The sequence below is a fragment of the Lissotriton helveticus genome, chromosome 8 (assembly GCF_964261635.1).
Source record: "Lissotriton helveticus chromosome 8, aLisHel1.1, whole genome shotgun sequence".
Lineage (NCBI taxonomy): Eukaryota > Metazoa > Chordata > Amphibia > Caudata > Salamandridae > Lissotriton > Lissotriton helveticus.
The window spans coordinates 1172556067-1172583800 of record NC_136069.1 but is presented as its reverse complement, the minus strand read 5'-3'; the positions used below and the strand labels follow the sequence as shown (position 1 = coordinate 1172583800).

The window sequence follows — 27734 nt, the reverse complement described above, 5'->3', positions numbered from 1 at the left end:
TACTACTATGGTAGCTTCAGCCCATGACTTCGGTGCCCCTCCCACTTGTGCAGCCCTAAAAGTATAAAGCATATCAGCTTTAATTATACCAAAGAAGAGCTTATAAATCTCCCCGGGTAATCTGTCTGGTCCAGCAGCTTTTCCTGAAGCTAAACCTTTAACTGCTATCTCCAACTCTTCCATAGTAATTGGCTCTTCCAGTACTGATATTTCATTACGGTCTAAGTGTTTCAAAATCCCTTCCGTTAAGTAAAAAAAATATCTATGATCTTGCGATTGTGCAGTGTATAGGTCAGAATAAAATCTATGAAAGATTGATAGAATCCCTTCGGATTCTTGGCACGTCACCCCATCTCTATCTTTCAAAGCTTTAATCCTGCCCATAGCTTCTTTCCTACGTAACTTCCATGCCAAACAGCGGCCCACCGATTCTCCATACTCAGCATTTGTTTTTTATTAACTAAGTATTTACGTGCGTTCTCCATATTCCAAATCCCTTGAATTTTAGCCCTGACCTGTTCAGTAAATTCTTCGCACTCTTCGATATTATTTGCCCCTAGTCTAACACCTTCCACTAGTTTTCCCTCAGGCTCCTTTAACTGTGCATATAATGCACGCATCTCAACCTTTTTCATTCGATTTTGCCCATAGACAAAACTTAAGACTTCCCCCCTAAAGCTTGCCTTGAATGAATCCCAAACAATAGAACAATGGGTTGAATTTCTATTGTTAATAAAAAATGTGTTAATCCATCTGGCCAACTGTTCTTTAACACTCTCGTTTGCACAGAGTTTACGGTCAAATGAAAACGACCTTATTGGTGGGCATTGAATCTTAACCTTTGATGTCATTAAAATCGGCGAATGGTCAGACGTAATCCTCGGAAAAACTTGAATTGAGGCCTCATCTTTCAAAGAAGAAGACAAAAAAAAGTAATCTAAACGCGCACATTTCTTGTGGGGATTCGAATAATAAGTGAATCCAGGACATACTGACTTCGAATAACTCCAAAGATCAATTAATGCATGATCATTAATAAAATCATACAGAGCTTTAAAGACACGAGGTTTCCACCCTTTATACCTTCTTGGACCTTCTTGCAATTCTGAATTCGTTAGGTTAATATTCATATCGCCACAAAGTATAAGAGGTGCACCCCATGATGCTAATTCCAAATTCAACTCTTCCAATGTAGAAGCTTCATCTAAGTTAGACCCATATACAGTACAGATTGTAATCCTTACACTCCCAAACAAACATTGCGCAATGGCCCACCTTCCACATTTATCTGCTAGACTTCGTGTCGTTATAACCCTATTCTCTTTAACTAAAATTGCTACTCCTCTAATCATAGATGATTGATGAGAAGCTACTATTAATGAGTAGCCTAGATTTTCTAATAGTGCCCTTTGTGTCCAGGGTACATGTGTCTCCTGGAGACAAACTATAATAAAAAGAAGGAGGACCCCTCGCAGAATTGTTTAGGGACTGGGGGGAAAAACGGGAGTTAAAGAACAAGGAATGTCCCAAATTGCTGGACAAAATCATCCTATATGTGTGTCAATATTGAGAGACAGCATGCGATACTCTCAGTGGGAAAGGCAAAGTTATGTATACTATTTTTAACAACCAATGGCATCCGTAAACAGTCAATTCACAAACAGGTAATTCATAGAGGCAAGGGAAATTAATAAAAGTAATCAAAAAACATGTTTTGGTAACCAAAATAAGTGAAATTTATTACACAATTTTATAACAATTCATATAAAAATCCATTAAAAACACATCACATAAGTTAAAAGATTTTTCTTCAAATATATAGTAAAACAAGAAGAATCAAACAAGGTCGACGCGGCGTTTCGGCTTTCTTTTAGTATGCCTTCATCAGGACTGATTCTAAACAGATAAAACATTGAGAACACAAAGTTACCAGCCATTTTCAAATTTGAGCAAGTTCAGCCTCTTTTGTACACACACAATACATTGTAATCATGGGGAAAACCATGATTACAATGTATTGTGTGTGTACAAAAGAGGCTGAACTTGCTCAAATTTGAAAATGGCTGGTAACTTTGTGTTCTCAATGTTTTATCTGTTTAGAATCAGTCCTGATGAAGGCATACTAAAAGAAAGCCGAAACGCCGCGTCGACCTTGTTTGATTCTTCTTGTTTTACTATATATTTGAAGAAAAATCTTTTAACTTATGTGATGTGTTTTTAATGGATTTTTATATGAATTGTTATAAAATTGTGTAATAAATTTCACTTATTTTGGTTACCAAAACATGTTTTTTGATTACTTTTATTAATTTCCCTTGCCTCTATGAATTACCTGTTTGTGAATTGACTGTTTACGGATGCCATTGGTTGTTAAAAATAGTATACATAACTTTGCCTTTCCCACTGAGAGTATCGCATGCTGTCTCTCAATATTGACACACATATAGGATGATTTTGTCCAGCAATTTGGGACATTCCTTGTTCTTTAACTCCTGGAGACAAACCACATCAGGCTGGATGTTACGAAGCTCAGCGGTCACACGATTCCTTTTACTCCAGCTGTTTAGACCAGAAACATTCCAAGTGTACATTTTAACCCCAAGTTACTGCCATGTTAATTGGAAGAACAATCTGAATATAGAGGCCATCTCCCAATATTGAGGGCAACAAAAACCTAAATAATATATTTGCATTTGCCAACTTTCTGTTTTATTCATTTTTTCATTAGCTGTGGATTTCCCCCCCTTTTCCCTCCACCTTAGTGACCCATCACCCGACCCCCCCACCCTACCTGACGAAGCCCCCCCCCCTTAAACAAGGCTTTAGGACTAATAGTCCTGTAGGTGGAGAGTAGCGTGTACCCCCTTGCTAACTCCCACAACTCTAACTACACACAGGAGTACAATGGCATACAAAAACGAGCATAATAGATTAGAACCCAAAGACTAAACAATATACCAATGCATTCCTGTATCTATATAATCATTAACTATACTTTGTTGCAACTACAAGATACACCAGTTATCCCTTATTAAATAGATTGTAGAAATTTTTTTGCTGAGCCCTCAGTAGTAAAAAAATATATACGTTCTTTATAAACTACTTTCAGTTTTGCTGGGTTCAGCAAAAAAGACTGTGCACCTTTACCTTGAAACTGGGCAATTAATTTGCGTAACTGCCATCTCAATTCCACAGTGTATCTACAAAAATCAGGTTGGACAAAGAATTCAAAATCCACCCCAGACCTTTTCTTATAGGGACGAGCAAGCCGAAAAACCTCTACCCTTGCCAAAAAAGCTATTGAGTGAAATAAGAAAAGCCCTGGGTTTTTCCTTTGAGAGATCTGCATTAGGAAGAATACGTCACAAAAAAAGAAAAACGATGTGCCCTTTCAACCTCACGGTCCCAATCCCATTTTGAAAGTTCCGGGAAAGCTTTTTTAAATAGTTCCACGATGAAGCGACAAGGATCTTGACCTTCTGTTCCTTCTGGGATCTGCAGGATGCGCAAATTGTTCCGTCTAGCCCGATTTTCTATATCCGCCAACTTCCATGCTGAATCATCCCTCACTGCCTGCAACAAGGCAGTCATTGTTTTTTGTTGAAGCAAATCATCTTCCAATGTAGAAATCCTCGTCTCAACCTCATTGACCCGGGCAACAAAATCCGCTTGAGATTTCACCATTCTACGTACTGTATTCTGAAGTTTCCTACAGATATTCTGTGTTCTTTGATTCTCCTCCCTTGTTTCAGTGCAAAAGGACATGATTGACTGGTAAATCAGGGAGAGAGAAATATCTTCTTCAGGGATTGTAAATGTTACTGTCCGACCCAAACCTTCTGCATTCAATCCGCCCTCCATCAGCGTCAGGTCTAGCTTCCTACGGACTGTGTCAGTTTGATTAGTTTGGTCAGCTAACTCTTCCAATAGCAGGCGAGTATGACCACTTTCTCGTTCATACTCATTTGGGCAGCATACTGATGTACTAAATCCTCACATGATGACATTGATTGCTCAGATAATGAATAGTAGTCCCCAGAGTCCGCATCATGTATTTGAGTCCCAGTCATATTTACTATACTGCCGCCTGCCCCCTCTGTATTAGACGAAGAAGCTGCCATACTATCATGCCTAGACATCGCTCGTTCCGAGGAAGCAGTAGCCAATATCTCCTCCAAAGAAATGTCTGCCTCGTTTATCAGTTGATTTGAAATCTGAGCCACTGCCTGTACATTTGGAACTATAGCTGAGCTCTTAGCAACAGGTAGCGGGAGCACAGTTCCTTCACCTAGAGGTAATGGAGGTAGAGACAGGGGGGGTTGTTGCTGTTTACCGCATCGTCTCTCTTTGCTAATAGAGAAAATCTCCAGGATAGCTGGGGTCTTCTTTGCCTCTTGTACCACATTCCCTTCTTCAGTGGCTTCAATAACTTCCCCGTTCAACATTTACAGCAGGTTTTTTCAAAAATATCAGTTTTGCTCACCTCTAGACTGCCAGCACCCCTGCCTGCTTCAACTCCCCTCCTCTCCTCAACGGTTGTTACACCAGCTACAAAACCTGGGTCTTGAGGAGGAGCCAGAGGAGCTGAATTCTCCAGAGCGCGGGATCTCCCTCGTCCGCCCTTTGGTGGCATATTGCTCGCCACTCGATACTCCGCTTCTGCGGTTCTGCAGTTATAACCGCGCTCACTTTTCGAGCAAACTCCTTCTTTGTAACCGTGACCACCAAACACCAACAAGACGCCGAGACTCTCGCCCCAAATCTCCCAGACTCAAAGCGGCGATTTGAAAGGCTCGGTAACTCCGGAAGAGAAGGAAAGAAACACGCTGCCGGACACCGGACACCGCTGGACGCCGCAAACTCCAAGCTCGAAAAGGGGCTTCAGAACAGTAGAATACCGCGGCTTCAAATCACGGTAAGCTGGCTAGAAACTGTAGCACTGTATAAACACGACTGTGAAGCTACAACATTGTATCCACTAAAACCGCTAAGTGGGAGCAGCAAGGAACGCCGTCTTACACGTCCGCGGTCGCAGGCGCCATCTTGCCAAGGAAATCCCATGACGGAACTCTTCCACTGCCTTTCTCCGCACTTCAATCACGCCACGGGCTACACCCGATAGACTTTTATAAATTCCTAAAACTAAAATCTCTCCTCACGGCACGCTCAATTAAACCCTCCGATCCATCAATAGACGCAAAGTTGTCACAGCTGCTAAGGTCAGGACACACAGTCTATAAGGTATACAAACTCTTATCACCAAAACCTCGTAAATCTCATAAGAAATGTGAACTGTAACTCTAACGTTGGTAACCTGGCCCATATGCTCTTCGAGTGCCCCACACTACAAACATACTGGGATAGGATCTATGAATACATAGGCAAAACTTTCAAAATAACCCCTGCCAGAGAATTTTCCTATGTTCTACTAGGCGCTCTGGATCCTAGGATCATGGACGTTAATGCCTTCTCCTTCTCATATGACCCCCGTGAAAACAGGCTCATTTCTACATAATGTAATTTCTAATGTACATTTTTAAAGTATGATTTAATTGCAATGATGTCCCTGAACTGTACGTTGCTCCTGTACTGTACTGTACTTACTACTGTACTTACTCACTTGCTTAATATATCTACAATGAAGAGCTCTTGTATTACCACTTATTACCATTTACGTGATACCTATGCTTGGCTAACCACCAGTACATAACTGCGTCATCATTGCGCTAACCATGGCAAGGCACTTGAGGAACATATTTGTTTATTAATGTTATTTACTTTGTATTCTTTGTTTATTATTATCATTTACTTTGTATTCTTTGTATGATTTATAAAATTTTATAAAAAATTCTTTGAAATTAAAAAAAAACAGGTTCCTCTGGAAGCTCTTCTCAAGCAGCCTGATGTAAAAATAAATAAAGGAGGAACTCCCTCTGGTACAGAGCACCAGAGGAGCTTTTTAAACACCTCTCCAGTGTTGGCCGACACCCAAACTTAGAAGGTTAAAAAATGGTTCCATGTATTTATTTAGGGCCAATCAATTACTTTCGAATTAATCTTGCAGTAATTCATTTCAAGTCCCAATTTATGTATTTGTGTTGACATTATATAAAATATCTTGTCTTCACTCGCTGATAATTTAATTTGTCATTTTATGCCTGAAGATGGCAGTAGTGTGTTGTCTACAAATATTTTCATTTGAATTGCCACCTTGGATCACCACTGCCTTCTACAGGCAGAAGCAAAAAAATTAAATTAACATCGAATGTAGATGAGATAGTTCATCCAACATAAATTCTAAAAAAAATTATATATTTTTTTTTTTAGTCTAAGGAAGAGCACCCCCGCCCGCACACACAGAGAGGTACTATTGCTACAGCGCGGCTCCAGAAATCATTTCTAATCAATACTCACCATTTCCCTGAAACCTGTAAAACACACAAATCATGCATCAGTGGGGCCCATAACACTGCGCATTTACCCTGTTCACTAACACTTGGCTTCAAGGCTTTGGTGAATCGCAATGGAGAAATGCTGTAACATTTGGTGGAGCGTCTAAACCTATTTAACTATTTATTATTTACACCTGCAGATTATTATACTTTACCATGGGTTTAGTCAAACTTTAAATTTATTCAGACACACCACCATTGTGGCAATGGATCTGCTAGAAAGAAAATTAGGCGTAGGAAAATCACAAGACCAGCTTTTAAAATTCCATTTTCCCAATTTTATTAACAGCAAAACTTTATTATGTCTGAAATGTATGCATTAGTAAATTCTTTATTCAGAAAATCTTAAACTTTATTTCAAAATGATAATTTTAATTAGAACTCAGGAAAATCGCTTTAGTTTGGAAAACAGATAAAGTTTAGCAAAGAACAGATAGTTCCAAATTCATTCTCTCCTAACATCCCTAACTAACACCCTCATCTTATCCTTCAATCCTACAAAGCAAACAAGTAAAAAAATCATTAGAGTCTTACATCCAGGAATCGGTAATCAGTCGGGCAGCACTTCCAGATGAAATCGAAAAAGCGACCCCTTCTAGTCAAATCCAGGGGTTTTTATACCCTAATTCTCAAACTTAATCTATCTAAAAAGTATCTATAACTACTTTTTTAAACTCTCATTGGACAATTTCGGGGTGGGTGAGCATCATCTCACCATTACAACATAATTTTCTCGATGGTTCAGCAGAAAAATAAAGGGTCTTTGTTTTAAGACAGTCCATAGCGTAACTATTTCTTCTAGTAGATACATCGGCACTCTTTCCCATGATCACAACGTCCAAGCGTCCATGTTTGGCACTCATCCTAGGTTCCGGGCTAAGGCAGCCTTGAACCTCATCGAGCACAGGCAGTTCACTCTGACTTGCAGGTTTTGGCACACCTGTGCTGTCCAGCTCTTGCTCACTGTTTACCCGAACGTCCATTTTAACTTAGGCCTCAGAAGCCACTTTTGAAACTATCACAGAAACAAACACAAATTCATGTTAATTATTGAATTAAAACCCATTCTGTTTACCTCCCACCATTCTAATGTTTCCCATTAGTTGTTACCTAGCAGAATAAGCTACATGAATGCATTTTATACTTACATTTTTGACCACTCCACAGCACAAACGAATACAATAAGCACATTTAAATTGCGTTTTGTCTATTGTTAAGCTGCACATTAATTCACAACACAGTATCAATACATATTAGCTAGTTTTTATTGCAACATGCAAGCAAAGTTAGTTTTCCCGTGTATAATAATAAAAATAATGTGTGCATCTTACTCTATGCTTGGTTAATTTCACAAAACATACAATTAGTAAATATTAACGTTATGGGACATTAATTTCGAGAGGGGTACACAAAATTTAGCGTTTGCCACCTCGCTCCATCAATTCCCTCATCTGGTGATTTTATCACCAAATAACTCTCAAAATTTTGGAAAATTTAGCAGAACATGTTTCAATTTCTTTTTGTTAATGTCATCTATACTTATGTCTCTTTCTCCTTTGAGTCTTTGAAAAACTTTTCTTTGATTTCTTCCATTTCTATTTCGTTCTTTTCTCTCATTCGTGCCTGTTGTTCTTCATTCCTTTTCCTTATTGACTTTCTAAAATCTCTCCTACCTTTGTATATGCAGCATAACCTTATCATAACGATTACTATCACTAAGATTGTTATCGGTATTAGTATTTTACCTATAATTGAACAACCTATTTCTTGAAACCAATGCTTGATTGCTGAGAAACTTTTACCCAGCCTTTCAAGGACACCTTCAACCTCCAGTTGTTCAATTTCTCTATGCAAATCTGTAATATTTATAATATACTTTTCAATATTCTGACTTTTATCTGGAATATAAGGACAACAATGTTGGACTTTCAAAATTCCACAGACTCCTCCCTCTTTTGCTAAAATTATATCAAGGGCAAGTCGATTTTGCATAACCATAGCTCTCATAGCAATCATTTCAGTATTGACCATCAGGAATCCTCCTGCTGTCTCTGTTGATAATCGATCAACAATTGTGGACAATTTTCTGATTCTATTTGCATTGAACGAAATTCCCACTGCGTATCAGTGCTCCAAATACATCACCTATCTCATGCTTCCCATTAGTACCTCTATCTACATGAAAATTTTTAGGAAAGACCAAACCCACATAACTTGTCCCATACAAATGGTCCGGTAGTCTATAATAGGCTCTATTCCCACAAATGAAATAAATTCCAGGAAAAACAGGACCATTTCCTCCTTTAAATCCCCAACCCCCTATAATTCTATAGGTATCTTCACATTGACTTGCACCCACAAAATAATTGTCATACATTGAGTTGTCTCTTCTAATACAACATTTTCACAACATTGGTGCATCTATATTGATTGCTACATTCACATTCTTGTCCTCAATATTCTCATCATCAAATGTATAATATTTTGACTTTGCATGTTTAATTTTCTCATTTCGTTTGTAAGCAATTCTTCTTTCCTCAACTATGTTTAGGAATGTTTTCTCCTCAACTCTCATTTTACATGTCAAATTATGATTAAAAGCGTACTCATGCGTTAATTCATCTACTTCTAAAAAATATTCTACCATTACCTCTGCATGTTTTCTTTTATTTAACGTATTGTCAATCTTTAACTTTGCAAATATTTCATCTACATTGGAATAATTATATTCCAATTTCCCAGTCTTGTAAAACAAACTTGCAATTACACTACAAGTTACTCCATATGTAAGAGGAAGGTGGTGATATGTCACCCCTTCTGACACTGATGCTGGCAGTTTTACACAAACATAACAGTCATCAACATTCATAGTTTTAATATATTCAAGCAATAACTTCGAAAAAGTGTTTTTAGTGAAATCACTGAAAGATCTATCTTGATGCAACTCTGGCTTGTACACATAAGTCTCATGCACTTTTTCTTTCTCAATTGGCTTACTTGAACTCACATTCGGTTTTAGTTTTGTTAAATCGCTTTGGAAAGGAATCACAATAGCTAATATTATCCACAATATAATCAACAACCCCATACATATTGTAAAGCATCTACACCATTTTCTAAAAATAGAACATTTCGTTTTGTGATTATTCACTGTCATCTTCCCTAACACCGTTTCTTCGACCTTATGTCACTTACAAGTTACACACCACTCACCACACTAACAAGTTTTCTTCGACCTTGTGTCAATTACTATTCTAAATTATACTTATAATTAGATTTTTCTAGCAAGTTTCCTTCGACCTTTTGTCAACTCCGACCTCTCCTATATTTACAATATCCGTCTCACAGGACTTTAGACTTTTTACTTTAATATCACATAATTTTGAACACCTAACTTTCCATTTCTTAGTTGACTTCTTTACTCACTTTTCCCAATTGGTTTTGGGTTGTACAGATGTTCTTGACTGCTATTAACTTCAACAATTGGTGGCAGGACAATATATGTCCACTCAGGTGATTTGTATCTCTGATTTGGACGTCTTACTCTTTTTGGCCTTTGAATAGTCTCTATTTTCTTTCCCAGTGTTTCTTTCTGACTGGTAATTTCGTTCACTTGATCTTCTTGCTCTTTTGTTTTATTTACTATTTTGAATCTTAATCCTCCAGCTCCTTTAGGCCAATTGTCTCCTTTGCAGACTTTCTTAGTCTTCGGCTCTATTGTGTTTTGCTCCACTATCCACGCTCTTTTTCTTGGGCTTTTTCTTAATGGAGTTTCTTCTGCACTGTCATCAGTTTCACTTTCAGTGTCTTCTACTGTATCATTTATTATGATCTTCACAATGTCTTTGTCTTCATCGGTTTCAGTTTTCTCTACTGTTACTCTATTAGGAACACCTTCATAACTGGTACTTGGAATCTCATCCTTGTCGTGAGTTACTTCCTCTTCCCCAGTTTCAGGATTTCCGTTCCTGCTTTCAGAGTCTTCAGATTGCTTTTCAGTTTTCTCCTTTTCAGCAACTTTCTCTTCACTTTCTTTAGCGTCTTTACTGGTGCTTGTCTTCACCGATTCCCGATCTTCAGATTGATCTTCTGAATCTGGTATTTCAACAATCTCCCTTTCACCTTCACCTTCAGACGCAGAACTGGCTTCTGATACTTTCAGATGTCGACGTTCCTGTCGATCTTCAATATCTGGATCCTTTTCTGGTACACCTTCAGACTCACAGTCAGTTGTACTTTCACCGTCGTATGGGTATTCAGGTTCAGGCACACGGATGGTGTGACTAGCATGAACCCACCTTTTCAGTCCAGCACACTTAACTGCGGTAGTACTGACCAAGATAACTTGACGTGGTCTTTGCCACCTTGGTACCAAACAATTCCTTCTGCGATGAACTTTCACTCGTACCCAGTCCCCAGGGACTAGATCATGAGCTGTTTTTCTCTCTTTGGAATTTGATTCAGTTCCCACCTGGTGGAGCACAGAAGTTACCACATCAGACAGATTTTTGCAGTAATCCAGTATGATGTCATCATTTATTGTTAACAACTTATCAACTGGTACATAGGCCTGTCTCATCACCCTGCCCATCAAGATCTCATGTGGACTTAATCCAGTTTTTCTGTCAGGAATGCTTCTCAGTGTCATTAAAACAAGTGGCAAAGCATCAGGCCACTCCATCCCTGTTGCCAAACACATTTTTGCAATTCTGTTTTTAATTGTTCCATTTACTTGTTCAACTACTCCTGAAGCCTCAGGTCTATATGCACAATGTAGCTTCTGGCGAATGTCCAGAGCTTCACAGATCATCTGCATTAACTCATTTTGGAAATGCGGGCCTCTGTCCGATTCAATCGTCACCGGAAACCCGAAACGTGGTATTATCTCACGCAAGAACAGTTTAACAACAGTTAATCCATCATTTCTCCGTGTGGGGAAAGCTTCTACCCATCGAAAGAACAAACAGATTATCACAAGAACATATCTGAGTCTGTTGCATGGAGGTAGCTCAACAAAATCCATTTGAACTCTTGTGAATGGGCCACCCTCCCGTCCTATGTTTCCCAAGCTTACAACAGTTTTTCTGTTTGGATTAAATTGCTGACAGACTAAGCATCTTTGACACAGGCTTTCAGCAATCATTCTGAATTTAGGATTATACCAAGTCTGTCTGAAGAGACGAATCATAGCATCTCTACTTATATGGGCTTGGCAATGGTACATTCCGGCCATATCTGAAATCATGCTATCAGGCATTAGTCTTTCATCTTTATAAACCCAAATTTCATCTTCCTCCCTTTGTCTACTACCTGATTTTAGCCAAATATCTTTTTCCTCTGCTCCTGCCTCTTCCTGCATCTGCTTCACTTCCTTCCAAGTTTCAACTACAGTGGTTAGCATTAATGGACTTGGAACATGTTCTTCAGTTTTTTTCTGATTGATTGAAATTTGATTCTTTGCACAATGTTTTGCAATTGCATCAGCGTAACTGTTTCCTCTGGTGATATAATCCTGACCCTTTTTATGAGCCGAACATTTTACCACAGCCAATTTTTCAGGTAACTGTATCACGTCTATCAGTGTATTTGCAAACTCTGCATTCCGAATGGGTGTTCCTGCAGAGGTCAAATATCTTCTTTGGGACCAACGCTGTCTATAATCATGAACAACTCCATAACCATATTGACTATCAGTCACTATGGTTACTTTCACCTCTTTTCCCAACTCACATGCTCGTATCAAAGCAATCAACTCCGCTATCTGAGCAGAATGAATTCCTTTCAGACAAGATGCTTCCAGCACTTCTGCCACTGTACAAACAGCATATGCAGCACTTAGAACACCACTGTCCGTTCTCAAGCATGATCCATCCACAAACATTACAAAATCTGATTCGAGCAATGGTTCATCTTTAATGTCTGGACGAGGCTTTGTACAATATTCCAGAACATCCAAACACTTGTGATCAAGCTCACCTTTCACTTCTGCTTCAATTGTATCAGGTAACAATGTTGATGGGTTGACATTCACACATCTTGCAATTGTCACATTCTCAGCTCCCAAAATTATTTTCTCATAACGTGTCATTCTGATGTTAGTCATGTACTGGGTCTTTGCTCTTGTGAGGAGAATCTCCACTGAATGAGGTACATACACCCTCACAGGAAATCCCTTCACAATTCCTTCACTTTGCTCCAGACTTACACTGGTTGCTGCTACTGCTTTCAGACAACCTGGCAAAGCCCTTGCAACAGGGTCCAAAACAGCTGAGAAATACGCAATTGGTTTTCTCATTTTTCCATGTCTTTGAATCAATACTGATAAAGCACATCCTTCTCGCTCACTGCAGTACAGTTCAAATTCTTTTTCGTAATCAGGCATTCCCAAAGCTGGTGCTTCACACAACGAACAGCCAGATTCATCAAGCGAAATGCGCTCGCAAAAGGGCCAGATTCTGAGAATCTGGCCCTTTGCGAGTGCAATATTTGCATTTGGGATTCATCATCCCAAATGCAAAAATCGCTAATAAAGAATTCGCAAATATGCGAGGATTAGCATTTAATGAATCTCTATTAGAGATTCCTTAAATGCTATTCAGGAAACATTTAAAAATAGCGAATTCCCAATTTAGGACCGCTATTTACCACGAAGTCAAACCTCGTGGTAAATACCAAAAACTTAGAAAAATGCATTTTAAGGCATTTTTCTAAGTTGCATGTCACACACACACATGTCCTTTGGACATGTGTGTGCACAACATCAGTGTAAATTCACATTTCAGGGGTGCTACAGGGTGTCCTTTGGAACCCCTGCACCCTTGAAATCGCATCCTTATTTGCGATTAGCAATTTGCTAATCGCAAATAAGGAATGTGTAGGAATCGCAATTTATTTAGCAATTCCTACATGAATCCCGTTTTGCAAGTCCTTAATAGCGATTCCTTATGAATCGCTATTAAAGACTCGCAAAACGGGTCTTTGATGAATCTGGCAGTTAGTTTTTAGCTGTTCAAATGCTTCCATCTCTGTTTTGGTCAGAACAATAGGGTCTCTGATGTCTGCCTTTGTCAGTCTCTGCAATGGTTTTGCAATCAAGGAAAATCCACTTATCCACTGTCAACAGTAACCTACCATTCCTAAGAACATTCTTACCTGTCTTTGAGTTTTAGGTGGCTGCATTCCCTGTATCATTTTAATTCTTTCAATTGTGACCTGTCTAATTCCTTTAGCAATCTTGTGGCCTAAATACTGTACTTCTTTTTGACAAAACTGTAATTTTGATGGAGACACTTTGTGTCCCTCCTCAGCCAGATGATTCAACAATGCTACTGTATCAGTTATACAGGCATCCTTTGTTTTTGATGCAACCAAATGATCATCAATATACTGTACTAACACAGATTCTCCAGGCATGCTCAAATTTTCTAATGATTTCTTTAACAGCTGATTAAAAATCGATGGACTCTCAGTGTACCCTTGTGGAATTCTACACCATGCTAGGATACGATTTTGGAAACGAAACGTAAAAATTGGTTGGCTTTCAGAATGCTTGGAACAGTAAAGAACGCATTGCACAAATCAATCACTGTGTACCATTCTGCATCATGAGGTATTTGGTACAAAATCACTGCTGGATTCGGAACAATTGGACAACATGGGACAACACTTTTATTAATCTTTCTCAGGTCCTGCACAATTCTAAATGTTCCATTTGGCTTTTTCAATCCCATAATTGGTGAATTACAAGGACTACTCTCAATTTCTCTTAGAATTCCCTGCTCAATCATTTTGTCAATTACTGGAGTAATTCCTTCAATTACCTCAGCAGTCATTTTATATTGAGGTATATTCGGGTAACTTGCACCTTCTTTTATAGACACTTTCACAGGATCAACCCCTTTCATCAAACCTATATCTTTTCCAGTGAAATCCTACACGCTTTCTTTCACTGCCTCTTTCAGTTCAATAGGAATTTTCTCTTTATCAAAAACAGGAAACAGCTTATTCTGTTCTGCCTCAATCATGAGCATTATCAATTTATACAAACTATCTTCATCTGGAGTTTGCAATTCTATGCCACCTGGTGAACAGTATATGGCACAGTTCATTTTACACAATATATCCCTGCCTAGCAAATTAACAGGACTGCTGTTGCATACCACGAACCGATGCATATCTTTGTATGTTCCAATCTCTATTTCAACTGGTTTTGTCAAAGGAGTATTTATTTGTCTATTAGCTACACCTACAACCTGAATTGTCTCACCCGAGAGAGGAAGATTTTGAATTTCCACTGATCTAACAGTAGAACGGGTAGCACCAGTGTCCACTAGGAAGGTTATTTCCACATCGTTCACCTTTCCGCTCACAAATGGACCTGACTGATCTACCTCAAGAGTGGCTCCAAGCATTCACTCTTCTTCCTCCCTCAGGCACCGTCAGAAACTTTCATCCAGCTCACTGCCATTCTCTTCTTGCAACCAATATTGAGGACACGCATTTACTCTTTGCGGTCTTTTTACCTGCTCACCTCCGCTGAATCGTGTATCTGCACTGTATCTCTGCTGATTCCCACTGTATGGCAGTGGCGGTTGCGGCACCTGACTTTGCTGATTTGCTATCTGCTGCTGCTGTGGTTGCTGCTGATTTACCTCAAACTGCACCTGCGGATTCAATGATGTATGTTCCCCATTAACTCTAGGCGGACATTTACACTCGCGTTTCCAATGCCCTATCTTGCTGCAATTGAAACATGGCATTTTCTTTTTCAATTCATCAATATTCCCTACCAATTTAGGTTTGCCTTTAAATCCACCTTGATCCCCTGCATTCTTATTCTCCATCTGTGCTACTTGTTGTTCTGCTACTTTTACTTGTGCCCACATGGCTTTCTCTTTCAACTTCTTTTGTTTTGCATCAATCTCCTCACTACAATATTTTTGCTTGTCTCAGTACCTTATCTACTGAGCTCGATTGCCAATCCATCATACTATGTCTAATCATATCTGAAATTTCTGGTCTTAATCCATATACAAACCTATACACAAAATGGCTCATATCCTTTTCATTTAATTCCTCATAACCACTATACTGTTTGAAAACCAACAACAACCTTTCATAAAATGAATGCACAGTTTCCTTCGGCTCCTGGGTAGTCCTATCTATCTTTATCAGTTTCTTTTGGAGGGATTTTATTTTTCAACCACACTATCACCTGTTCATACTTCCTCATCACATCTGGTGATGGAGCTCCAGTTTTCTCATCTCTGGGATACTCCTCCCTTGGCCAATCCACAGATATTTTACATTCTGTCCAGAAATCTGTTGGCACCACTATGTCAAATAATCCATCTAAATCAATCCACAATACCTTCGACACCTTTACAAATCTGTCAACTTGCCGATACCACTCTTCTGGTTTTTCTCTCAGTCTAGGGAAATCATTCGTAAATGATAATATATCTTGTCTGCTCCAAGGAACATGTACATATCCTCCTCCAGGAATTTCTCTCATAGAGAATTCAGTTGCCACTTTTCCCTTTTCTTTAATGGGGAAAGCCAAGGTAGATGTATCACTATTTTCTTCTTTCTTCTTTGCCCTCTTGACTCTCCATTTACCTACATCACTCCATTTGTGCAACAACACAATCAAATCTTTTATCTGAGCTTGTCTTCCTGCAGTGTTCATATTTTTAATGTCTCTTTCTGCAAAATCTACTCGATATGTTTTCTGCAATGACTTTATTTTGGAAAAATCTATTCCACATTCACTTGCCACTTCTTCTAGTTGGTCATACATTGTTTTAGCTCTCCATGTTATACTTTTACATAAAAACATGAGCTCATCATCCTGGTAAGTTTTTAATCTGTCTGTCCCAATTGTTCCAATTATTAATTCTTCCATATCTATTTTTAATTTAGCTACATCCAATATTTTTAATTCCTGCTCTTTTAATTTTAACGTCTTTATCCATTCACTCAACTCTCTTTCTGATGGTCCCATAGGTGTTTGCGTTAAATCTATTTTGTCTGCACTCCTCTCTGGAGTGGCAGAGTCAGATTCTATTCCTGTTGGGATTCCTCATGACAAATTTTGATTAAAAGTTAATTCTGGTGGATTTACATTTATATTCTGCCTTATTTCTGATAAATCAGGATAAGTACTCTCTTTTGCTCTCTGTAGACTTTGCTGTAATGGAATGGTTAATCTCGGCTCTTTTATTTTCTGATCTTCAAATACTGGTATCACAGGTCCTATTGTTACAGGTACAGTTACAGCTTCCATGTTTTTAGTAAGGTTTTGGATCAATTCTTGTGCAGAACGCTCATAATCGGACATACATGGCTGTTCATTACTTCGTCTTTCCGCACTTTGCACAATTCTATGTGAATCATTACTTTGTACAGGAGTTTCTGTAATTCTAGCTTCTCCTATCGGTGTACTCGGGACATATCTTGTTTCTACTCTTTCAGGAAAATCTCTGAATTTTGATGGTTGTTTTGGCGTTTCATTTATTCTTTCTTCTGTCATCAGGGCATTTGGTGTAGTCCATAAATAACTTGGTTGATACGGGGGTTGTCTTCTATTTAATATATCTTCTAAAACAGCATCCTCCGATTCACTTTCACCATAGCTTTGATTTCCTAATTCAGTATTCTTTTTCTTTTCTGTACTTTTTCGTCCCTCATATTCTTCTACTAATCTAACTGGATACATACCATCGCACATACTTCCATTCCTCCATCTTCGCATTCCAGTCTCATATGTTTCTCCCCACAAATCTCTACCTCTACCTCTTGGTCTAAGATGCCTACTCAACCTTTCACTTTCCATTTGATGCATCTCATCTTCCTTCTCAACCAATGCTTCAAATTGGGTTGGTCTGGGTCTTGGTTCAAGTTTCATCATTTTGTCTCTCAAATTCCTCAAAATAGCCAAATCAAATGATCCTCCTTCTGGAAAGGCTAACACACCATCATCCTTGGTATAGTGTACCCAATTTTCCAACCAAACACAAGTATGGTAACCATATTTTGTCAACATATAGGAAGCAGGCGTTTTTCGGTGAAGAAAGTATTTTTCCCTCTCTCGTAACTACCTCTTTGTCTTTTACGAACACGTTTTTCAACTTTTTAAACCATGAAGCTTTCTTCTTGTCATCATCATAATAGTAGTATGACATTTTCGGTAACTTTTCCCTGCTTTCAAAAGATCGCGTACTACTCTGTTGCTGATTCCGTAACACCAACCTATCACAGCTCGGTTCGCACTAATGCACCAGATAGAACACGATACGTCACTATAGTGCTTAACCAATAGCTTTTGCTGCTTTCTGTGATGAACCAATCAGCTCCTACTCTGTCTTGGTCACGCGGACCAATCCATGTGACACTTTTGACGTCACCTGCGCTCTGGCTTCTGCAGCGCCGACTGACCCCTCCTTTACAGGATTTTTTTCAAGAAGCCGTATTTACAAGATATTTTACAAAATCAGCTAGTAACTTACCCAAAACAATTCCACTAATCTGTTTCGCTAATAAAATGATAGAATTTTCAATCACACAAGTATTTTGTAACCGGGGTAGACAACGCTTATCTCCTCAGAATTTTTAGACTCGTTGATAAAGCAACACTACTGGCCTTAACCTTCTATCAGGCAAAAACGAACTTGTTTCTCTAGGAAAGCACATACAGAGATCTTTTTCACCTCCTTAGAGACAACCCCAGAGTTTCACTTGAACGCGTATTGCAATATCATTTACACACGTTCATACGGAAAACCCTATTCATATACACATGAACTCTGTTTTACCAGTAGGCAGCTCGTCCATCTATCCCACCACAGAATTCCTCTATCGTTAGTAAAGTAGACGCCGCTCCTTTACCCTTCTTTCACGCTCGGGTTGAGTCCTACTATTCTCCCAGCAGTAAGTTTTAATCAGGATGCTCGGAATGATCCCTATACTTGAAGGCTGAGATTTCATAGACTGTCCTCACTATCCATTTATCCTTTCATACCTAAGGTCCCTAAACAGTGATATACGGCGATACCACCGCAGTATTCGGCGATACTCCTTTTTTGAAACAGACTAATTCGCTGTGCGACTTTACCTTGCCACACTTCCTCCGTCTGCAGACAGAGGCACTGGCTTCACCCAACACTTGGAAGCCTTTTCAGGACTACATATAATGTAATACAAACTCAACAGATATTAGTCATAAATCTATGCATCAAATTGTATATAGTACTTTATACATAACCTTAGCTAATTTCCTTAGCAACCACTACTCTGCTACCAAGTTATAACAGCTACATCGCGGCTCCAGAAATCATTTCTAATCAATGCTCACCATTTCCCTAAAACCTTTAAAACACACAAATCATGCATCAGTGGGGCCCATAACACTGCGCATTTACCCTGTTCACTTACACTTGGCTTCAAGGCTTTGGTGAATCGCAATGGAGAAATGCTGTAACATTTGGTGGAGCGTCTAAACCTATTTAACTATTTATTATTTACACCTGCAGATTATTATACTTTACCATGGATTTAGTCAAACTTTTAATTTATTCAGACACACCACCATTGTGGCACTGAATCTGCTAGAAAGAAAATTAGGCATAGGAAAATCACAAGACCAGCTTTTAAAATTCTATTTTCCCAATTTTATTAACAGCAAAACTTTACTATGTCTGACATTTATGCATTAGTAAATTCTTTATTCAGAAAATCTTAAACTTTATTTCAAAATGATCCTTTTAATTAGAACTCAGGAAAATCGCTTTAGTTTAGAAAACAGTTAAAGTTTAGAAAAGAACAGATAGTTCCAAATTCATTCTCTCCTAACATCCCTAACTAACACCCTCATCTTATCGTTCAATCCTACAAAGCAAACAAGTGAAAAAATCATTAGAGTCTTACATCCAGGAATCGGTCATCAGTTGGGCAGCACTTCCAGATGAAATCGAAAAAGCAACCCCTTCTAGTCAAATCCAGGGGTTTTTATACCCTAATTCTCTAACTTAATCTATCTAAAAAGTATCTATAACTACTTTTTCATACTCTCATTGGACAATTTTAGGGTGGGTGAGCATCATCTCACCATTACAACATCATTTTCTCGATGGTTCAGCAGAAAAATAAAGGGTCTTTGTTTTAAGACAGTCCATAGCGTAACTAGTTCTTCTAGTAGATACATCGGCACTCTTTCCCATGATCACAACGTCCACGCGTCCATGTTTGGCACTCATCCTAGGTTCCGGGCTAAGGCAGCCTTGAACCTCCTCGAGCACAGGCAGTTCACTCTGACTTGCAGGTTTTGGCGGCCTGCGCTGCCCAGCTCTTGCTCACTGTTTACCCGAACGTCCATTTTAACTTAGGCCTCAGAAGCCACTTTTGGAACTATCACAGAAACAAACACAAATTCATGTTAATTATTGAATTAAAACCCATTCTGTTTACCTCCCACCATCCTAATGTTTCCCATTAGTTGTTAACTAGCAGAATAAGCTACATGAATGCATTTTATACTTACATTTTCGACCACTCCACAGCACAAACGAATACAATAAGCACATTTAAATTGCGTTTTGTCTATTGTTAAGCTGCACATTAATTCACAACACAGTAACAATACATATTAGCTAGTTTTTATTGCAACATGCAAGCAAAGTTAGTATTCCAGTGTATAATAATAAAAATAATGTGTGCATCTTACTCTATGGTTGGTTAATTTCACTTAAACATACAATTAGTAAATATTAACGTTATGGGACATTAATTTCGAGAGGGGTACACAAAATTTTGCGTTTGCTACCTCGCTCCATCACTATATGGATGGCAGGAAAAAGAAAGATACCTTTCTAACATTAGAAAGGATGCGAGAAAAGTATGACAGCCTCTAGATGCAACACACATGCAATATATCACGTCCCAGTGATGGATGCATGAGGTTGGTGATTAGGCCAAAAAGTGAATGAGGGAGCAACAATCTCGATACATTGACTCTGTCAAGAAGGCAGGCAGGGCTTTGGCACATGCTGTAGGGATGTAATGCAGGGGCTTGTGAACTATAACGAGGATGTCTACCAGGAGAGGAAGAGAGAATGGAAGGTGAGTTCCTTCAGTATTTGGCTTTGCCAGCTTTCTCAAATACAGATAGGGATATTTAAGAAAAGGATATAAGGGAGCAGGACATAAATTGGCAGATGCAGTCGGACAAAACTCTTGAACTCAAAAGTCTATCAAACATGTGTCAGCAAACTGGATCAAGTATTCTCCAAAGTCTACCAAAAATATTTAAGGAGGTGTAAAAAAGGATAACTACTGATTGACTTGTGACATGCAAAATGTGGGATAAAGTACCTCTGCCATACAGTGTAAGGATATTGCAAGCTACCGAAGGGTTCTGTGGCCTTACAGAGGAGGGAGGCTGAAGGACAATCTCCTTTATGAGGTAATGGAATTTAGAGGTGACTTGCAACTTACTCTTAATTTATTCCTTATAATACATGACCTCACCATCACCCTTCCCATAAACTGCCAAAATCCTTGGTGTGTTGCTTCTTTATAGGAAAGAAATAGTATGGGTGGAGACATGAAGAATGAAAGCAGAATTTGTAGAGCAAAATTAAATACACCACATGCATTTAGTAGTTTGTTGCAAAAATATATTTGAATCAGTTAAATGTAAATCAAAATAAAAAGGGCTGTAGACCAGAATGAGTAGTTACATGCAGAGAGGTTCTTTAAAAAGAAACATATTGCCATAACTATATTCTAAATGGTGATCCCTGTTCATTTTTAGAAAAATACATTCTCGTTTTCATTTTTAAACAGCAGCAATATTGTTTCATGGCTTGCATTTCACTTTGGCGGCTTGCTCTGGCAAGAGGCTTTATGAAATCGCAACTCTTCTGTAATATGTTATTACTCTTGAGTAAATATGCATTTTATTACAGGTGTCTAGAGGGGGAACAACCAAACTGTAAAAAGGAAATTAGATACATTATTACCAAAGGAAGGGAAATTGAGTGTCAAGTGTGGGTCGCATTAAATGTGGAAATCAAATTACTAGCTAGAATGAAAGAGGGCAGATTTAGAAAGATTGTTTCCAGGTTAGTGCACCCTGATCAATCTATCTAGTGCGGGGGTGCGCAACATGCCTAACTATCCGACAACTGCATAATCGCCTAGGAAGGTGCTCATGTCAGAGACTTTTTAAGGCATGGGCAAAGTGGGCAATTGCCCTGGGCCCCAGCCTTCCATGGGCCGCTCTGGGAAAGTGAACTTTCTCTCTAGCTCACTTCTGTGTATTTTTGTATCTTAATCTTTAACACTCAATGAAATATAGCAAAAATGTATTAACAAATTCTAAATTGTTGCAAAACAAGGGCCCAAAATTATTTCTTGCCCTGGGCCCCAAAATCCTTAGGATGATACTGGTTCACGTTTGCCAGTGCTATTTGCAATCCTAGTACTGGATGAGGAGAAGGCTTTTGAGTACTTGAAGTGGAAATTTATTCTCAGAAGGTTGAAGGAAATGAATGCTTTCCAAGGTGGGTGACACCGCAGTGAAAGTGTTGTGGTGGCTAGATGGGGAGGAGGAAGAAATCTCATTGTATCACAGATAAAATGAAGATGCGCCTTAACGGCTAGATCGGCCAACTTTGAAGCTGGAGAACCAGGTTCTAGCCTGGTGGAAGACTCAATCATCCTGCGATTCTCGACAAATCACTTAATCTCCCCATGCCTAAAATGAATGTGTCCATCTGCAACGGGTGCTCCTGTAAACCGTGCTGATATCTGTGGGTCGCATTTGCCTATATAGAACTACAAGAAAAAAACAGACTGCATGTTGTTTGCATGTAATTACATCAGTGGTAAATTCCCACACAGTTGGATATGCTTGAAATATTTTAGAGATATTACGGGCTGAGGTTCAATTGGAAAATATTATTGTGCAGTTCTTAAACAGAGAAGACTGTCGTTCCATGCTGTTGCCTATTCAGGGTGAACAATGAAGAGCAAATCCAAATTTCTCCCCCAGCAAGGCACTACTAGTCTTTTATTCCACTGTGCATTTCTCCTTTGGGATGGAACCACTGGATCTGGTTTTGAGAGCCCAGAGCTGCTGCTGGTGCCTAAGTGACTTTCCCTAGGTACTTGAGGGTTATACCAACAGGCACAGGGGATTTACAAGAGAAAGAAAAAGAGAGGGAAGGAGACAGAGCGAAAGATCAAAGACAGAGAAGTGAAAGTGGAGAAAGAGAGAAGCAGATCATGGACAGGAAGTGAGCGCGTCTGATTCGAGCATTTTTGCAAAGGCTGCTTTTGGTTCCCCAATCTGGCTCAGTCACCCAGAACTTGGAGGTTACCTTGGCCTGGCCTGGAGGGGAGTTGACCTTTGATTTTGGGTAGAGTGGACTTTTTCAAAATGGGTTTTTGCCTCTATACATAATGCAGAATCCACCATTTGGGATCCTTGGAGAAGGAGGTGAAGTAGAGAGTTCACCCAGGAATATCTCTGGTAAGCTACAATGCTGTAAAAGAATCTGGGGGGTATTGTTTGGGGAAGACGCGCAAGATGTGGTGATTGAAAACTGAGATAGACTCTTTGGCACTACTGTGATAATTCTGGCATTTATGGTTATTGCACTTACACTTTATCTGGCGATTGGCTGCTGGACTGCTAAATGTAAGCCATTTTCATTGTCATTCTTTTATCTTGACATTATTGTGGAAGGAAAAAAAGAGTGCATTTTATTTGTTCCCGCACAGTCACTTTATATTATCAGTCATTTAGGGGATATTTGGCTCTTAGGACACCGTTAGTTCTCAATTAATGACTTTGTGACCGTTTAAAAGTGTATGACATTTTGCAACGCCACTTTATCGAGGTATATATTTTTTTGTAATGGGTGGGGGCTAAGGGTCCCACCTGGCATTTGTCACTTTATTAATTGTCGGTTAGAGGCTAAAACTGTTATTACATTGTCACTTTATATTGCTTAATATATTTCATTTATTGTAGATTGTTATGTGGATTTATAAATTTAGTCTGAAAAAATTATAATATGAGATTACGAAAAGTCAGGGCATTAGGACAAAGAATGTCAATCGTTATTAAGTTGTGTATATACAGGTATTGTCTTGCACTGCTATTAATCAGCTTTTGCCTCTGAGATTTAAGCAGGCTGGCATGTGCCCCGCCTTCTATTATTTTTTCCGTTGGTTATTTTTTTTGTGCTGCTATTACACTGTCACTTTATTGCCTCTCAGATTAGGAGTGGGGAAATTGAGGAAATGAGTCTCTCTCTAATGGGTTTGTATATTGATAATTTTAAGCTGATCATTTTAGATTAAGACGAGCTGTGGCTTAGGTGCAAAGAACTTGTTATTGATTGCATAAAATTGTGGGCGTCGATCACACCGAGATAAATGTTTGTACTGTAAATAAAGCAATAAAAAATTTAAATTGTATTAGAAAAAAAGAATATCTATGGGATAGCAAAGTGGATACAGTGGCCCTGGAGACACTCTGTCAACGTGTCTTTCAAGGACTGGTAAGGCTACAAAGCCTTCAAGGTTATTATTGGCCTTTACAGTAAGCCTGGGCGGTGAACTCTGCTCCGCTCGCGGAGTTTGCCGCACTCTATGTTACGCAGAGCTTGCGGAGTTCCCAAAAACTCTGCCACGTTGTGGAGTGGAGTTTTTTCCTTGCTCTCATTCATCACGTCAAGTTGGCAAGCTCAAACTAAGAAAATCCAGCTCCCAGCGAGATTTTTCCTCGTTTGTGATCGTCAACATCAAGTTGGCGAGCGCGAGCGTGGAAAATAAACCTCCCGGCGAGATTCCTCAATGCGGGGGGGTCAGGGTTCTCATTGCAAGTGGTCACGTATGCTTGCGACTGCTCGCGTTGAGAAACTGCCCATTCGTGTTGAGGAAGCTGCCGCTCGAGTTAAAATCTACTCGAGCCGCAGAAAGGAAAGCAGTGCCCGATTGCACTGTGCATGGTGCCGTTCGCTATGATTGCATAGTGCGGACAAGCATCTGGCACTGAAAATCACTGTGTTCGGCATTTTTCTATCCCACTCCGCTGCTTGCGGAGCTCTGCGTATCGCAGCAGAGTTTTTTTTCCACTTCGCGGAGTTTCACGTAGCGCAACTCCACCCAGGGTTACTTTACATCAGGCAGTTATTAATGGTTGATTATTCCCAGCCCAGGCAGACTAGGCAGTTCACCTCAAACAGGACCTGATGGAAAGAAGATTTACCTGCATGTGCTATAAGGTCATAAACTAGATGAGATGCCCCTGGAACTATGATCAACACTTTGAGGAAACCACAACCATCATTGAGTGAAAAGATAAATTATCGATTGAAATGCTGCTTGGGTGTATTCACCCCCACAAGAGAAAGGGAAGTGCTAGGGATTCAGAAGGTGGGATCCCATTGTGTTTTCGGTATTGAGAGAACTGTAGAATCAGGGCTCACTGATGACATGTAAGAAAGTTAGAGGTATATGAGCTTCACAAACAGGAGTTTCATATATGTCTACAGTTGAGGCATGTGCTAAAGGGGTAATTGAACTTTGGGATAATAACCGACAAGTTAATATAGATATTAGAATGCATCAAAATGTACACTAGTAATGGCAGCATATTTCTTTATCAAGGATTGAACCTTTTCTTTCACTTGAGTCATATCAGTCTATCAGAAAAAAAGTCCAACCTGGATACATCCAACATTACGTCATTGGATCATAATTAGCATCATTCAAAAAAATGCAGTGAGTATGTGTTTCATCACATGAGACACTACTATTTCTAGACTAAACATATATTTTTTCTCAGTGATAAAAGCAGAATTTAGATTTCCCAACACCCTGAGATATTGAAATGTCACTCTTCAGTCAGAACCAAATCTGAAATGCAAAAGTTCCTAAGTGCATAGATTGATCATTCAAAGTAACTGGAAATTCTAAAAATGATTCAACCACCAGTCTTGAAATGTCTCTTACCATAAGTTTCATGTTCTGAGGTGACTGTATGGCATCACCATCTTCAAGATCTGAAACGGTAATATTGACCCCCACCCTCAGAAGCCAAGCCTGTGATAAGGATATCAATCAAACAATCCCAGTTTTAGGATGCACATACGGGACACATGTATCATGTTTCAAGTTTCTATTGTGCCTTTGCAAGAACACATACAAATAATCAAATAGACATTCCAATGCACTCCAAGGCCCTCATTACAGTGGCATGGAAAAATGTCCTGGATTCCCCGCCGCTGGAGTCACAGATACTGGAGGTATGCCCAGCATGTGCAATAAGGATTGCTTTTTTCCTGATTCTGATCCGGATCAGAAACAAGGAAGCTAAAAGGTTGGCTAACTCCTCTTAAAGACAAGTCTAATTTGCTTTGCTAGTGCTTGTTTTTCTGCCTGTCCTTATCAAAGTTACTTTGCCAATGTTGGTATCTCTTATTTGCATGACATAAATTATAAACACGGCAAAGAAGAACATTTATTTTTTGTTCCCTTAACAGACCTAAGATGTCCGTTGATCATTTTCTGAATATCGAATATGAACTCAAAAAGCAAACTATGGACCTGGTTTACAAAATGTATTCTAGAAGTAGGTATGTCCTGCTCCAGGGTTATTCTAGAAGTAAGACATGATATTGAGTAACCAAGTTTCTCATGGATATTACTCACAGAAAATGCTTGGGAATCAGGCCTGAATATTCAGGTGTAACTCAGGTCTAAGATAGGAGAAAAAAAACGTTGTGAATCAGGGCCAAAGTTTTTACATACGAAGACATGTAGGACATTGCTTTATTTGCGCTTTATCAATTTAAGCACTTTGTAATTAAAATTTGAACACTGCATGTTTATATAGTAATTTTTTGATTGACATAGTTTTCATCATTTATGTCTGTATACCTATTTGTATAGTAAATTTCATTTGTAGGCCATTGTCTACTTCAATGGTAGTCTATGATAGTCAGAAATACATCTACGTTTTCTTTAATTACACTAGTGAAACAGGTAAACAAATATTTTACCAAATATTTTATTTCAGAAAGGATGAATCCTCCCAGAAACATCACAGTGTTACCGGGGTCTGATACTTTGACACTAAAGTGGGAAACGCCAAAAACAAATTATCCCGCCGCAGATGCGTGCTTTGAGTATGAATTCATCATAAAGAGCAAAAACAGCGAGGTAAGAGAATATCAGCACTCTGTGAATGATTTTCTGACGGATTAATTTTGATTTTTGTCCCTGCTTTTCAGCAAAAATGCACCATGAGTTGGAATGAAATCACTAGTGCGTTCTTTTGCTAAAAGGTGCTAACAAGTTCTCCAGCATGCCTCCCACAACACTACTGAGCGGTGGGCAAGGCAAAGTGTGCATAAATTGGATTAAATTAAACTGAATAAATTAAGTGTAGGTCTTCATTTCATCAAACATTCAAATTGTTGGAATTTAAACTCATAACACATAGTAAATAACATCCTATAAGTTCACTATCCTTGGCCATGAATACAAAAAAAATCCTTTACTCCGTGTAAAAAGTGTCTGAATGCAGTCAATGGGTTAAGAATTTTGGTTTTTAAAGATATAACGGAAATTACAATTTGGTCTAAATCACCATTTTTTTGTTAGATCTGTTTATTAGGATTTTTACATAATGCAGTTATAGTGCAAATCAGGTGTAATTAAAAGACAAGGGTGTTTGTTAATTAACTCTGAATACAATATACGACACGTTTAGGGATATATTACGATTGGTCTGAAGGGGTATGCATCCCCTGGATTTGTAAGCGACTATCATACACAGAGCAACATAGGAAAGATAGTCATATCCCTAAGCAAGCGGTCAGTGTACAACTGCATTGACTATAACACTCCATGGCAGTGACATGTATGTTAATTAACTATGAGCAAACAGATAGCTCAGAGGGATCAAGCGTAAACATTATGGGAAGGGGTAGGACAAGGCGGGGTGAGGGTAAGGGAGACACAAGGAGGGTTCGCTGTCTCTCAATACCATTCCAATTCGCCTTGGGTGAGTTACCATCTCCACAATGTAAATCAAGCGTCATGTAGTAAATATCTCAAGATAAACACAAACAGTACAGATACTAATAATGTGACCTGGGTAGGAATGCCTGGTCACGTATGAGTCATAGTTCAGTAGTATCACTGGTGTCCATCTCGGGATATAATGCAGTTTGGAGGGCATTCAAGATCACGTCCCAGTCACCCGCG

The 27734-nt window shown here is 39.0% G+C and overlaps 1 protein-coding gene across 1 annotated transcript in view; it reads left to right on the top strand.

Moving 5' to 3' along the window:
- Window positions 1–27734, top strand: part of LOC144773203 (granulocyte-macrophage colony-stimulating factor receptor subunit alpha-like) — a 408548-nt gene that overhangs the window by 289752 nt on the left and 91062 nt on the right. The window contains exon 7 of the mRNA XM_078658092.1: window positions 26542–26684. Coding sequence (XP_078514218.1) covers window positions 26542–26684 — 143 coding nt within the window. The remainder of the gene's footprint in view (window positions 1–26541; window positions 26685–27734) is intronic.